The sequence below is a fragment of the Notamacropus eugenii genome, chromosome 1 (genome assembly GCF_028372415.1).
Source record: "Notamacropus eugenii isolate mMacEug1 chromosome 1, mMacEug1.pri_v2, whole genome shotgun sequence".
NCBI lineage: Eukaryota > Metazoa > Chordata > Mammalia > Diprotodontia > Macropodidae > Notamacropus > Notamacropus eugenii.
This window is the reverse complement of record NC_092872.1, coordinates 516,275,949-516,292,414: the sequence shown is the minus strand read 5'-3', so window position 1 is coordinate 516,292,414 and position 16,466 is coordinate 516,275,949. Positions and strand designations below refer to the sequence as shown.

General features: G+C 34.9%; 1 protein-coding gene across 2 annotated transcripts in view; it reads left to right on the top strand.

Moving 5' to 3' along the window:
• PTPN1 (protein tyrosine phosphatase non-receptor type 1) overlaps positions 1 to 16,466 on the top strand; it is a 62,310-nt gene that overhangs the window by 21,432 nt on the left and 24,412 nt on the right. For both annotated transcript variants that reach the window (XM_072633570.1, XM_072633569.1), the window contains exon 2: positions 16,289 to 16,379. In XM_072633570.1, coding sequence (XP_072489671.1) covers positions 16,299 to 16,379 — 81 coding nt within the window. In that variant the 5' untranslated portion in view covers positions 16,289 to 16,298. The remainder of the gene's footprint in view (positions 1 to 16,288; positions 16,380 to 16,466) is intronic.

The following is a 16,466-nucleotide window of genomic DNA, read 5'->3' as shown; positions in this document are numbered from 1 at the left end:
TTTTGCAGTCACCACCCTAATACAGGTTTCATCCATAAGAACCCAAACTGAAAAGAGTGTGCTAGATGTCATCTGACCACCTGACCCCATGACTTGGCTCACATTATTCCCTGTGATCAGAATGCCCTTTGTGACCCTCTTTACTGGTTGATTTGTACCTATCCTTTAAAGCCAGGCTCAAGTGTTCTTTCTTACATAAAGCATTCCGTAAACCCTCAGCCCTCACATATTTAGTACCTCTCTAAAAGTACTCTGTCATATAATTTGGTGTCTTATAGGTGTTTATTTCTTTTCTCCCCATTAGAGTGTAAGTTCTATGAGATAGATAGCTAAAGTACTTCTATGCTGGGCACTGTTAAGCACTGAGGAATACACATGCAAACAACCAAGATGGTCCCTTCCTTCAATGTGCTTACATTCTAATGGGTAAGACAATGCACAATGAGGAGCTGGAGGATGGAAGAGGCACTGGGTGCCATTAAGATGGCTTGAAAGTGATGTAGAGGCCTGGTACCTGAAAACTCACCTATCAGAAGGAGACTTAGGGACAGCATCCAAGGCTGTAGTGGTGGGGAGAAAAGGATAATGGTTGGAGTATAGGCAACATACTGAGGAGATGGATGAGATAGTGTCTTACGTAAACGTTCTATCTCCCCTAATTTTCTAGCACAGAAAAAAATTGCATTTGGGAAATTATGTAAGACTTTCAGTAAACCCAAGCTGCTCTCTGACACATAAACTCATCATTTCCACATCACTAATTTTCAGTTGTATAGCATCATTGGGAGAACACAGAGCAGGGTCCTTGAGGAATTATCTCTTCTGTTACAAAAGTGCAGCAATTGATTTCCTAGCTTCCAGGCTCTTCTCTCTTGGCCATCCTTCCACATAGCTGCTAAAATAATTTTTGTAAAGTACAAGTTTGGTCATAAAACTTCTTTGTTTAAGAATCTTTGAGGGTTCTTTATTGTCTCTACCATAAAACAGCTTACATTTAAAGCTGTTTAGTCTGACTCTAGCTTACCATTCTAGACTTACTTCTCATTCTTTTGCTTCACCCACTTTGCATTCCAGCCAAATTGACCTACTAACTACTCTGATACTTCTATTTTGTCTCCTATAGTAGGAAACCTTTCCTCATCCCAGTTTTTTATTTCTTCTGAGCTGGCTAACCTAGCCTTTGGCTTCAGATTCCACAAGGAAGGAGAGATATCTGGAATGCTGATCACCACAATGGTTTATTAGTCTTGCAGGGCAAGTTACATTTGGCATGGGAGTAACTGTTCAGTCTAGTCCAGTGGCACAGCAGTATACACTATACACATAAACACTCACACTAGCAGTGATCAAGGAGAGGGAATGGATGGTAGTCTTGAGTCATAGGACAGAGAGCAGCCATCTCCCACTTTGTCACAAAGAACCTTCTTCCCATGCATCATCAGTGTTAGACTCTCTGAGTAGAGAGTGGTACTGTGCTTTTGGAGCCAAAGCATTTTATTCTCTCACAGGGCCTTATCAAGAGAGGGCAGCACCAAAGGTCCCACTTGTGGTTTGTTTGGTTTTTTTTTAATGATACCGGCATTCCCACTGGCAGGCTGTTGAAATGATGCCAGTGTTTCTGCCAGCAGGCCCCTTTTAGTGGGGATGAGGGCCCTACTGGTCAGGCCTGAGCTTGCTGCCCAATCAACTTTATCCTCAACATCCCATATTTACTTATTTATCTAAGTAAATATCATGTACCCTGTAGTAAAAATGTGAGGTCCTTGAAGGCAGGGAATTTTTTTTTTTTGTCTTGTATCCCTAGTTTCTGTCATAATTCTTTACTGTACATAGCAGGCATTTATAAGTGATTATTAAATCAAAATTGTGGGTGACCCAGAAAGTAATAAAGGAATACTTGGTGGGTATAAGTAGGTTGTATCATACTAACAATGATGAGGCATAGACAAAATGGTATAAAAAGTAGCATTCCCCCACTATTACTAAATGACATACCCACCTCCTTTTTCTGGTTGTACAGCCTGATTGTTTCTCTGGTACCCACAGAATGTAAAAGACCTTGAGAAACATTGGGTAGCTCTTCTAGAGGTTGTGTGGAAAGATATGTATAGTAATTTTATAGAATGAGAAGGAAATATGCTGCATATACTATTTAGAGGCACCACCAGTATTGTATAACAGAGTAAAAGGTGATGGGGTTTGGGACAGGTTAGAAATTGAATTTAGCAGCCTGTAGTTGCTATTCATATGTAAAGCTCTGATTGGATTCTCCTGAATAGCATTCTTTATATGTGTGTGGGTGAGTGTATTTGTGTGTATACATACACACATATATGCACATATATTCATATGTGTGTATTATATACATGTATGTACACACATATGTATGTAATTTTATTTTTTCACCAATTTTTAACATTTGGATTTGGTTTTTTTAAGTTTTGAGTTCCAGATTCTCCCTCTTGTCTCCCCCACCCCGAGACAGTAAGCAGTCTGATATAGGTTATATATGTGCAGTCATGTAAAACATCTCTATATTAAGTCATTTTGTACAAGAAGCCTCAAAAAAAAAGAAAATGAAAAATGGTTTGCTTTGTTCTGTATTCAGACATAAGTTCTTTCTCTGGGGGTGGATAGCATTTTTCATCCTGAATCCTTTGGGATTGTCTTTGATCGTCGTATTGCTGAGAATAGCTAAGTCTTTCACAGTTCTTCATTATTTCCAGGATTTTCTGAAATCATCCTGCTTTTCTTTTCTTACAGCATAATAATATTCCATTATACAATATTACTGTGTACAATGTTCTTCTGGTTCTGCTCCCTTCATTCTGTATCAGTTCATTATTTCAGCTATGAACTTAAGACTGTTCAACAAGGTGCCATGTGGGGTAGTCCAACCCCCAAGCATAGTTGATATGTACATATGTATGTGTATATTTTCAAAACCTGGCTATAAAACTATCCTTGCTAAACACTTCTCAAACAGGAGCAAAAAATGGCGTATTAATTCTACTTTTTAGCTCCTGTTTGAAAATGACATTGTGGTAGTTGCATCATGGTCCAGAATACTGCAGTCTCCTCAGTGAGTTTAATCTTTATCCCTGGTCACTCAAGATACTGACTTAAAAATCTTCATGGGGAAACAAATGGGTGAATTGCTGTCTGGACCAGAATGAAGCTAGATGGGCCATCCATTGCTTTTCATCCATCAGGATATGTATGTTAAATGGGTACTGCAGGTAGACATGAACATTAAGCTGGACACAAAATTAAACATAAGGAAGACTGGACTGAGTTATATTTGAGAAATTGTATAACACTTTCATTTATTCCAAGCTGCGTTTATAACTTAAACTCCTCTTTATTGCCCTCCATTTGGTATTAATTGATGATAACATTTTACTCTTCGTGAGCTTTTCAATTTGGAAGGAAAATGTTAATGACTATTTTTTTTGCCCAAATATCTTTATAGAAGAACAGATGGAAAAGTTTTTAAAATTCTTAAAATCTTGTTTGTCAGTTGGTAAGCATGTTTTGCCTAGTATATTTTAAACTAGGGGAAAAAAACTTCATGTTGTAATTTTGTAGATCACAAAGGGAATGAAAGTGTGTATAAGCTTTTCTTTTCTTGTTTTCCAAATAATATCCCTTAAAGCATAGGAGTTCTTAACCTTTTTCATGTCATGGACACCTTTGGTAGTTAGGTTAAGCCCATGTACTCCTCTAAATAATGTTTATAAATGCAGTTCTAATTTTTTTTTTAGTTCATGGACTAAAAAACCTGCGCCTTGAAGCTACTGTCTTATATAGTTAAATACCCATCTGACTTGTTCATGTAATAAGTGACCTCATGACTTTGCAGAAATGAGTATATGGGTTTTCTTATTTGATCTCATAAAGTTATTTTCCTAAGATACATAGATATATATTTTCCATAGCTCATAGGTTTGTAGATCTGAAGTTTCTCAAGTTAGAAGGAATCTAAGAGACCATCTGATTTAAGGAAATTGAGGTACAGGGAGGTAATTTATCCAAGGTCATACAAGTGGTGACAGGAGGGGGTGGAAGGAGGAATTTAAACACCATGTTGTATCACTCCAGAACTACTGCTCTTTCCACTGTACTACATTAATGTTTATTTTTAGAAACATGTTGAAAGTAAACTATGATTTTGTTTAACTTTATAGCTTAATAGTAATTTGTGAAATACCATCTTTAAAACTCACTTTACATTTTACAAAGTTCTTCCTCACCAGACTGATTGTTGGGTGATAAAAATCTTATTATTACTCCTAGTTTACAGATTATTCTAAGTATTAGGGAGGTTAAGTGATGTGATCAACAGAACCAAAACTCAAATTCAGAATGTCTTACTTAAATTCCATTGTTCGTCCTGCTATAATAAATAGTTTTAGTGTGTTCTGTTTTTCCACGTAAAATAACATGTAAACCCCTCCCAAATTAATTCACTTTAGTTGCTAAGTATGCTATGATTGTTTTGTTTTTTTAAATTTTCTCACAAATTCCTGACATTTTCAACTGAGGTTGTTCTCTTAAACCTCTGATTTGCTGGAGAACTGCAGAGAATAAAGATAGCTTCCTCTCTGAGGGCTTATAAGATTGTATTGTAATAATGACTTTTGTAAATCTTTTATATTTTTTTTTCTGTAAAAAGTTCTTCCATTTTCATCCTTGAATGCCTTGGGGGACAACTTTGCTTATTTGGATAACCTTATTTGGTCAACCTTCTTTAAACTGGTTTTACCCTCCACTTCTTTCTGCTTTATGAGATTATACTACTCATAATTATCCATCTTGTTAGATTTTACAAATGAGTTTCTACTCTAACCTGTTATTGCCTTGGGCAGCCATCTCTCCATTTGGCAGAGATTTGCTTCTTGCCATTAGGAAACAAGACTAAACTGGGCTCATGATTGTCCAGTTGTGGCAGTTAATTTATAATGCAAGACTTGTCGAGATGGAAATGGAAAGATTTAGCTACCAGTTGCCTATGTTGGCTGAGGAATTGAGGATAATGCCAAGGTTACAAGCCTGGGAGCCTGAAAGAATCGTTTTACCTTTGACAAAAATAGAGAATTTGTAAGAGAAGAGGGTCTGGAGCAGGAAATGAGCATAGTTTGAGACTTAAGTTTGAGGTGTGTCTTGGAGATTGAAGCTCAGGGGAGAAACTGGGACTCTTATCTGTATCTCTACATATATGTTTATCTGTCAGATAATAATTAAACCCGTGGAAGCTGAAGGAATTACCAAGAATGTGTAAACAGTGAAAACAAAAAGGCTTAGGATAGAGCCTTGGGGACACCTACAGTTTGTGGGCATTATATGTATGATTAGGGAACAAAGGAGATTGAGTTGGAGTGATCAGTTAGGTAGTGTCACAAAAACACAAAAAGGAAAGAGTACCTAGATGGAGCAAGTAGTAAAATAAAGTGCCAAGCCCTTTCTTTTTCTCACCACGGGGTAGCCTTGAGCCATTCTTCCACTTAACTGCAACTTCCTTGTATCTTCTGGCTTTGTCTATAAACAGGATGTCAAGATCAATATGATTCAGTTCCTCTAACAATCTGTCCAGTCAGTCATTGGAAAAGGATCTCACATTTAGAGTTCCATTTGCCAAATTAAAGTTTATTTTGCTCATCATTGGAGGGTTTGTGGAAAGACAGGCCCAATTATACGTTGTTAGCAGAGCTGTAAATTCATATAACCATTCTAGAGGGCATTTTGTAATACTTTGTCCCAGAGATACCAGTACTAGGCATATTCCTCAAGATCAGTGACAAAAAGAAAGGCTCTACATATACCAAAATAGATATAATAGCACTTCTTTTGGTGGTGAAGAATTTAAACAAAGTGATAAATGCTCATCCAGTGGACAATAGCTAAACAAATTGTGGTACTCAGATTTAATGGAATTTTGTTTTTCTGTAAGAAACAGTAAGCGTGATGAATACAGAGAAGCTTGGAGAGACTTTACAAGCTGATGCAAAGTGAAGTAAGGAGAGCCAGGAAAATGATATAATGACTACATCCGTGTGGCTGCAGAGAACAAGCACTAAACACTCAGTGTTGTGAAGTTATAAAGAAGAATCTTAGATCTTTTCAGGATGGTTCATTTTTACAAGGTTGATATTATAGTATAAATTGTTCTGCTTGCTTACTTCACACTGCATCAGTTCATATGAATCTTGTAAAAATGAACAATCTTTTTAAAAAATTTGATTTTTCCCCCTATTACATGTAAAAATAATTTTTAACTTTTTTTTTAAGGTTTGGATTCTATATTCTGTTCCTCCCCTCACCCCTTCCTGAGACAGTAAGCAATCTTATATGTTATACATATACAGTCACTTACACTCACATGCAACATTTCCATATTATTCTTTTTGTGGAAGAAAACAAAAAAGAAAGTGAAAAATTGTATGCTTTAGTTTGTATTCAGACACCACATTTCTTTCTGTGGAGTCAGATAACGTTTTCCATCATGAGTCCTTTTGGCTTGTCTTGTATCATTTTATTGCTTAGAATAGTTAAGTCATTCGTAGTTCTTCATCTTTATTGCTGTATGCCATGTTCTCCTAGTTCTGCTCACTTTACTCTATCAGTTCATGTAAACCTTTCCAAGTTTTTCTGAAGTCATCCTGCTTGTCATTTCTTATAGCACAATAATGTTCCATTTTAATCATATACCACAGTTTGTTCAACCATTCCCCAATTGATGGATCGTCCCCTAAATTTCCAATTCTTAGGCACCACAAAAAGAGGTACTTTAAATACCTTTGTACAAATAAGTTATTTTCCCCCTTTTTTTAAATCTCTTTGGGACACAGACCTAGTAGTGGTATTGCTAGATCAAAGGATATGCATAGTTTGATAGTTCTTTGGGCATAGTTCCCAATTATTCTCCAGAATGTTTGGATCAGTTTATAACTCCACCAACAGAGCATTCGTGTCCTGGCTTTCCCATGTGTCTCCTAACATTTATCATCTTCCTGTTTTGTCATGTTAGTCAGTCTGATAGGTGTGAGGTGGTACCTCAGAATTGTTTTAATTTGCATTTCTCTAATCAATAATGATTTATAGCCCTTTTTTCATATGACTATAGATAGCTTTGATTTCTTTGTCTGAAAACTGCCTGTTCTTAGCCTTTGACCGTTTATCAATTGGGGAATGACTTGTATTCTTATAAATTTGACTCAGTTCTCTATATATTTGAGAAATGCCTTTATCAAAGTTGCTTACTGTAAAAAGTTTTCCCAGTTTTCTGCTTTCTTTATAATAGCCATGGATCTTCATCCCCAACCAAAAGAGGAGTTCCACCACTAGGAAGCCCACATCTAACCTATTTCCTTACACTGGGGCCCATTCACAGTCATTGCTACAAGGTACCCCTGTAATAGGGGGAAGAAACATAGAGTCCTGCCATGATATTTAGTGGAGCGGGGAGAGGGGTGAATATTACATATAGGAGAGGAAGGGCGCAAAGCACAGTAGGCTTAAGGTAGGACTCACTTATATTAAGGATAAGAATTCAGTGAAAGAAGACAGATTTTTGCCTACACCATCCAAGGTTCTAAATAACAGACTAAAAACCTCCCTCAAATTATCATGATCTTAGACTACCATTATTTCACTTAACCTTCTTGTCATTTGGAAGATAAATTTTGATGGATTTGCTAGGGATGCAGTAGGGAAGACTGAACAAGTGTGTCAAATAAATAAGACCCTAAGGTTCTAATTAGAGGTAATGTAATATAGTAGCTTAAATGTAAGACTGGGAGCCAAGGGGACTTTAGTTTGAATCTTAAGTCTGTTACTTCCCATCTCTGTAACTTCGAACAAGACACTAGTGCACCCTAGATCCAGTTTCTTCATCTACAAAATTAAGTGTATTGAACTAGATCACTTGTAGTCTTTTCCAGTTTTAAATCCTACGGTAAATACCATTCCAAAGGTTTTTAAGACGTTAGCATCATCACAAAGAGGCAAAAACAATCTCTTTTCCTGTAGTAATGCAGAGACTCTTGATCTATAGTAGTATTCTTTAATTTTGTTGACTTTATGATTCTGGCAGAACCATTCTATATAGCCATTCCCATGTTTTACTATTTACCTCCACTCTCATTCTCATTCTTTACTTTTTAAGAGTTGAGCCTTAGGTAGAGGCAGAAGTAAGGTCTTAAAAGTTTGCCGTTTGAAGTGATGAAGAGCAAGATAGCAAAACCAGGAAAACAATTTGCATAATGACCACAGTAACATTTTTTTTAAAAAAGGAACATTGAAAGACCTCAAAACTCTAAATCAATAAATGACTGATGTTGATGTGATGATGACTCACACCTTTCAGCAGATAGGTGGTGAGGAATGAGATATAAATTTTTATTTATGGTCACTAGATGAATACTTATTTGTTACACGGGAAGGTTGGGGATGGTGTGGAGGAGGATAGCATCATTGGAAAGTGATGGTAATTTTTTCAAAATAAAAGAGCATCGGAAAGCATTTTCTATAATGAGTGACATAACATTATGTCTTTCCTATAACAGATTTTAAGCCCCTTAAGGGCAGGTATTATATCATTTCTCATCATTTCATCCTCTATAATACATAAAGGTATTTGATATATTTTTACTTAAATGTTTCATTTCAGCTTTTCTAGTTGTCTTAAACATTCCAGAATATATTCTAATTTCCTCTCTCTATAAACTAAAAGATTTGCTTTTATAGCAAATAGTTATATAGCTTTTATAGTTTCTATTGGTGCTTGCTTTATGCCAGAAAGTGGAGATTTAAAGACAAATGGTATAATCCCTCCTCTCAAGGAGCTTACATTCTGTAGGGAAGGGAGACTGTGTTTGTGTACTTGTATGTTTTGTGCATGAGTTTGTACATGTATGTATTCAGTGCTAATCATTACCATCACCTTCTTTACCTCTAAGTTAATAAAGATAAAAGGATGACAGGATCATAGATGACAAAATCATAGATTTGGGCTGAAAGGGACCGTAGAGGCTAATTTCTGAAATTCTCAATTCTGTGAGTAAAATGAGAGATAAAACAGAAGTGAAAGTAGTTTTAATTTTTAAACCAGTTCACTTACAGGAACAATTCTGTGGTTCACTGCATTTAAATAATATTGGTTGCAATAAGTTTTATTGCCATCAATTACTGTAAGTCACTGATTCATTTTATGCGTATTGATTTCTACCCAAGGTGAAATTTGTGACAATAACGGAAAGTATCATTTCTTTCCTTATTTCTCACTTTAAAATTTCCCAAAAATTGAGTAACCCTGATAAAAAAGGTAATTTTTATAGTTACTTAAGTAATAACTTTTCATTTGCTTTTGTACAGAACCATGAGATAATTAAAATCTCTCTCAAATTATCATGATCTTAAACTACCATTATTTCACTTACCTCTCCATCTCTCAGTTCAAGACCCAGCCTCATTTCACATGATTTAAAGTTTCCGTGTAGGAGTACTTCTCAGTGATTTGCGTTCATTACCACAGCTCCAACATCATTAATGTAAGATGATCCATTTTCAAGTGAATCGCGTCACTATCTGCCATTGAAAAAAAAAAAGAAATTGGTTCCAAAGCTGTACAAAGACCTCTGAGGAATTGAAAATAGCTATTTACCACAAATACTGTACATGAAGTGGCTTTTCTTCTCATAAATGTTTTGGGGTCAGAGACAGTAACTATAATCCCTTTGTTGTATTTTTGAAAGTTTTAGAATCTTAAAATGACTAAGCATTACAGTTCTTTTCAATCTGACTTCTTAATTAAGTTAGAGATTATAAGACTTAATTAAGTTCAGATTTTATCGGAAATTGAAACTTATGTTTTATTTCTTGGTATACAAAAAACACTACTTGAAAACTTTCTACTTCCTCTTCTACCATGGTAAAAAAAAAATTAACAAATCTCCTTTCGAGATGGCCATCTATATAGAAATCTTAGCATTTCTTAGCACAGTCATTTTAAAATGAGTTTTGGTACCCATATTAACCATTTTAGCTTATAAATCATTGATTGAGAGTTCGAAGGGATCTCAGTGGCTATTTTAGTCCAGCCTCTTCATTCTATAGAGGAGGAAACTAAGGCCCAGGGAGATTAAGTGATTTGTTCAAGACTACACGGGTAATAAGTGTCAGTGTCAGGTGGTGTTTTCAGAGCCTGAATATAAACTTCTTCTGTTTAGCCTGAACTTTGTATAAAAGATTGGGTTGTCTCTGTAATGTCTATACTATTAAAAAATTAAACCATGACCATATCCTAAGGAAGTCAGGTATGGAAAGAAAGGTCCCATATACATCCATAATATTCCTAGCACTTTTGCAGGTGTCACTGAACTAGAAACAAAGCAGGTACCTATTAGCTGGCGTTCCAGTTTCTAAATAAATTGTAGTACATGAATGTAATGGATTATTACAATGCTCTAAGTAACAATGAATGTGAAGAATTCTCAGAACACTGAATTGATACAGAATAAAGTAAGCAAAACCAAAATAAATATGTACACAACAGCAATGTAAATGGAAAGTTTGTGGTTCCCTCTTCTTCCCAAAGGAGATGATAATCAGCCAACTATTTATTAAGCACCTACTATGTTCCAGGCACTGTATTAGAATGTACCAGAGTTACAAATACAATGAATGAAACAATTTCTACTCACAAAGAGCTTATATTTTAATGGGAGAGAAAACAAGGACATCTAATACACATAGAGGCAAAGCCCAGAGACATTTCAGGTTCCGTTCCAGATCACCATGAAGTGAATATCACAGTAAAGTGAGTAACGTGAATTTTTTTTTCTCAGTGTATATAAAAAGTTATGTTTACACTATACTGTCATCTATAAAGTGTGCAAGAGTATTGGGTCTAAAAAAAAACAATGTACACACCTAAATTAAAAAATACTTTTGCTAAAGAATGTTAACCATCATCTGAGCCTTCAGTAAGTCTCAATCTTTTTGCTGATAGAGGGTCTTGCCTCCATGTTGATAGCTGCTGACTGATGAGGGTAGTGGTTGCTTCTCAAGTTTGGGGTGGCAGCGGCAATTTCTTAAGATAGCAACTGAGTTTGTCACATCTGTTGACTCTTCCTTTCACTTGAACCATCATAGGGTCATTAATTGACCTAATTTCAATATTGTTGTGTGTCAGAGAACAGGGATGCCTGAGGAGAGGGAGAGAGATGGGGAACTACCTGTCAGTGGAGCAATCGGAACACATACATTTATCAATTAAGTTTGACATGACATGGGCATGGTTCATGACTCCCCAAAACAATTACAGTAGTAACATCAAAAATCACTAATCACAGATCACTATAGCAGGTATAATAATAATGGAAAAATTGGAAATATTTTAAGAACTCCCAAAATGTGACAGACATGTGAGCACAATAGATTTGCTTGACACAGCGTTGCCACAAACCTTCAGTTTATAAAAAATACAGTTGTCTGTGAAGTGCAATAAAACAAGATATGCTTGTATACAGAGTAATAATAGACTATAAAATACAAGTAGTTAAATATGAGGTAATTTGAGATAGAAGGCATTGAGGGGATGTGGAAAATTTCACATAGAAGGTGCTTCTGGTGTATTGCATCTTCAAGGGAGAGAAGGGTTCTGTGAGGTAAGGAAACAGTACAGAAAGACTGCTATTGTAAAGACAGTAATCATATGTGAGGAACAGAGAAAAGGCTAGTTTGCCAGGATCTCATAGTATGGGATGGGAATAATGTCCAGTGAGGCTAGATGGTTTGAGGCAATTTGTGAAGGGTAACAATTAGAGTTTATTGAACGGAGCAGTAGCAAGGTCAAGATCTTAAATCATTGGCAACAACGTGGAGGGTAGATTACTATCTAGAAATCTGAGACACGGAAACTGTCAGTAATCTAGGTGCGAGACGATGAGGGCCTAAACTAAGGTGACAGCTTTGTGAAAAATAAATGTTATTCCATTTAGATGTGATATAAAAGCTTTTATTATTGAGGAGGAAAGTAACAGGTGTGAATTACATGTGACCAAAATTTTCTAGAGAAATGTGACTCCATTTTGTAATTATTAGGAAAAAAAGAATTTTGGTAGAGGAATTTGTTTTACATGCTACCTTTCAGAAATACATCCATAACATTTGAGTGGTTGTAAATTTGTGTAATAAAGAGAATTAGGACTGGAAGGACCTGTAGAAATCATATGGTTCAGACCCCTTTTACTTTTACAGATAAGGAGATGGAGACCCTGAGAGTTTATGTGATTTATTAACTGGTCACTTAGTAAGTGTCAGAGTTGTGATATACTTACTTTCATGCTAGTTTGGATAGCTTTTCAAGTAATTGTCTCACCATCTAGACAGTAAGATGCTCTACTGGATTTACACTAAATAGATTTACACTAAAACTAAGAAATTTTTAGATCTGCTACATAGCAGACATGAACATTTTACCAGATTTAGTTGTTCTTTCTACAAAGAACAACAACAACAAAAAACTCCAGCAATGACAAGGAATCATAAGCTTGAAATGTTAGGCTTTCTTCATCACTTAATTACATTTGGGTACATTTGAATGATAGATAATAAATTACAAAAAATTAGTTCACTCCAGGACTCTTATATTTTGTATTGACCGAGTTCTGTAATTGAATTAGCATCTTTGTAATCATTGCAAGTTCATCTATTATCTTCTCTTCATTTTTTTAGTTCACTATTTAAAATTTTCCCCGTTGTGATTAGCTACTGCTTGGGCCTCCTAATTTGTACACTTAAGGTTTCTTCCTCAGCAAACTCTATTACTGAGCTTCAATTATGAGTCACTTATTTTTATTTAGTCTTTTATCAGATAGGTTTATGTCTCTTTCACAGCAAAATCATAATTTGGTATGTAAACATTTACTGATTCTGAAAGTTTAATTTTAAAAGGTATAATCTATCAGATTTTGCACAGAGAAACAAATATCCACACATTCATATTTCTTTTCCTGAAATTATTTCTATAATAAAATATCCAAATATGTTTGGAAGTAAAATCTAATTTTTTAAAATTCATGCTTATTTTGAAGTTAACAAACACCAAACAAAATGTGCATTTCCATACAGACAGTAGAACAGAAAAAGGACATTGTGCACAAAATTGTGGATCTCTATTACATGCAGATTGCTTTTCTTTTAAAATAGAATAAATCCAACTTGTAGCATTCAAGCTATTGTCTGTGATTCTTTCTGAGCTTCCTTCCCTTCTGCCTGCCCCAAAGACCCTTTTCTCTTTTGTGGGGAAGTGGGAGTGAGAGAGACTGACTTATCCCTTTCCCCTTTTGCTTTTCTATTCCTCACCAAATCAGATGGGAAAAAAGAAAAACAAAGCCCATGTAACAAAAGTGCATATTAGTCAAGCAAAACAAATGTCCACATTTGCTTTGTCTGAAGAGGTACATTTTATTCTGAGTCTCAAGTATCATCACCTCTCTGTTAAGAGGCTAGCATGGTGAAGTCTAATTATTCAAGTTACAAAGACTTCAGCTTCACGCTGAGAACATATGGCTATTGGTCCAGGACTGAACCAAAAAAAATGAAAACAAAGAAATGTTGAGGTAAAAGTTAAATAGTGAAAAACTGTGAAAAATAACCCTTTACTTCCCTCTACATCTCTACCTCCCCCTATTAAAAAAACATCCTTTAAGTTTTAGGATTATTAATCAATAAGCCAATACTATGTAATCTTACAGGCAAATCAGGAACATTTAGAAATTTTAAAAGAGGGCACTGAAGCAAAACCAAAATTCTTACTTTTCCTTGTTTCCTTATTGTTTTTAGTTTCTACTTTCTACTCTTGCTAAAGGTTTCAGAAACAAATAAAACAGGAAAAGCAAATGGTAGAATGTGACATTCTAAATTTATATATGCTAGAAAGAGACAATCTATTAAGAGTCCAGCTTGGATCCCATCTCTTTTTGTATGTTTCCTGATCTTGCAATACGCCACACTATGTTGTTTAGACCTCCTTCTTCAATGTATTTTTAACTTGCATTATAATTTGCTTTAAGGTCATCAACTCCTCCTCTCTACCACCCTATAAGCTCTTTGAGGCTTGTGTTTTCAGCAGTGTACTGTATATATCATTTAATAAATTTTTCTTCAGTTATTGTCCTGTGAGTTTTATGACTGCTTAAAATAAAAAAATACTACTAAAAGGGCAAAATGATCCCAAATGTGTCTATGCTTAATTTTTTTCGTCTCAGAAATAGGCTGACCCCAAATTATGATTTTGCTGTGAAAGAGACATAAACCTATCTGATAAAAGCCTAAATAAAAATAAGTGACTCATAATTGAAGCTCAGTAATAGAGTTTGCTGAGGAAGAAACCTTAGTGTACAAATTAGGAGGCCCAAGCAGTAGCTAATCACAAGGGGGAAAATTTTGGAGAGTGGATTAAAAAAATAAAGAGAAGATAATAGATGAACTTAAAATGATTACAAAGGTACTAATTCAGTTATAGAGAACTCTGTCATGCAAACATGACAACCTTGCATGTATATATACAAATTTCTTGTATACATGTACATAGATACAACAACAGCATACATTTTAATTTCCTTGTTGCTTTATAATATAGTTTTATAAAAGGTAGAACCAGTATCAAATTGATGAGATTTTGAAATTGTCATATTTCATAAAACTTTGAAATTCTTTGCATTCTAAATGTATGTTTATGGTAAACTGTTAACAGGCTGGAAATTATTTTCTGATTACTTTATTACTCATGAAATTTAAATGATCCTATAATGGCTCATTTTAGATGCCCTTGAAGATTACTTCTAGCTCTAATTTTCTACAATTCTCTGAAGTGACAGTTATGTACTTTACATAAAAGTATTTTTGCCTTAATCTGTCAATTCAGTTACATTTATTTACATTACTTTATTTTATAATAATACTTTATTTTATAATAATAATTATTACGTTATTCATAAACATTTATTAAGTGCCTATCATGCCTAACACAACATTATGGTCATCATACTTTTTTCTCAAAAATTATGACAACCTTTTCACAGAACACAACAATGGCTTCATCACAAATCATCTCTGCTATTTCTCATAGCACTACCTAGATTTTTCCTTTGCCCTTATCACTCTTCTTTGCGCAACCATCTTTACATCTATTAGCTTTTCAGTTCCTTAAGAAGAGGTTCTGTTATATCTTTTTATCTGTAGCACTTTATACAATGCTTTGCATGTAGTTTTTTGAATTTAATTGAATTTAGGTGTTGATTTGCAAATGATCATTCTATGCCTTAGCTACACTAATAATCTCTGTCTTAGTATGAAGAATATGCGCTGAGAGTAAATATAGCCACCATCCTGTCAACCATTACTGTTAATCTCTGTACTTACTATATTAGCAGCAGAGATGGCATTTGTTCTACAAATTATTTTCCCAAATAGGATTATGTAAATTTCTCTTCTTTCTAGCTCTTTTCCTTTTTTGGGTTCTTGTATAGTCCCTCATGTAAATGACATATACTATGTAATATCACTACGCTAATTTTTTGTTATTATAACCCTTTTGTAATTCATCATCTTGTTTTTAAGTTATTAAATTGTCTTTGGGGTTATTCATTTAAAAAAACAAAACAGTTTTTAACTCAGTGTCTTATATTTTTATTTTAAGCAGGGTAGACAAAGAAACTATATATGTCCTGATAATTCTTTACAAAGATTCAGCAGTATTATTAATCCATGAAGGTCTTCTTTTCTCTGTAAAAATTCAACACATTGGGACCTGTTTACCATCTCTTTAGAGAGAGTGTTTACTTGTTCAGGTTTTCTTGTGTACATCTTGTAAAGAGTGGCATAATGGATAGACAGCTGGCCTCCAAGCCAGGAAAAGGTTGTTTTAAGTCCTGACTGTGTCACAGATTGGCTGTGTGGCCCTGAACAACTCACTTAACTTCTCTGTGCTCCAGCAACTCTAAGATTATAAGTTGCATGACGTATATGAATAGACCTCCTTTCATCACCTGATAGTTCCCTGTACCAGTGAATCACAGCACCATCCCTATACCCAGTAGGGAAGGTACTGATTTAGTAACTGCTGTTTTGAACTAGAAAACTAGGCACTTCAAATAGATGAACCAATTTGTTATAGTTTATTGTAATAATTTTTTTAAAACATTATTTAGTATGCTGTGTGTATGTGTGTATAAAACTCATAAAATGCCAGATTTCAAACACTGTTATTTGTTCTTTTTTGTAGGACATTAGACATGAAGCCAGTGACTTTCCCTGTAAAGTGGCCAAACTCCCTAAAAACAAAAATCGAAACAGGTACAGAGATGTCAGTCCCTGTAAGTATTCATATCTTAGTCATTTGGCTCGGTGCTTTACACTTTTTGAATTTTTTTTTCTCGGTAAATATTGGATAGATAAGGTAT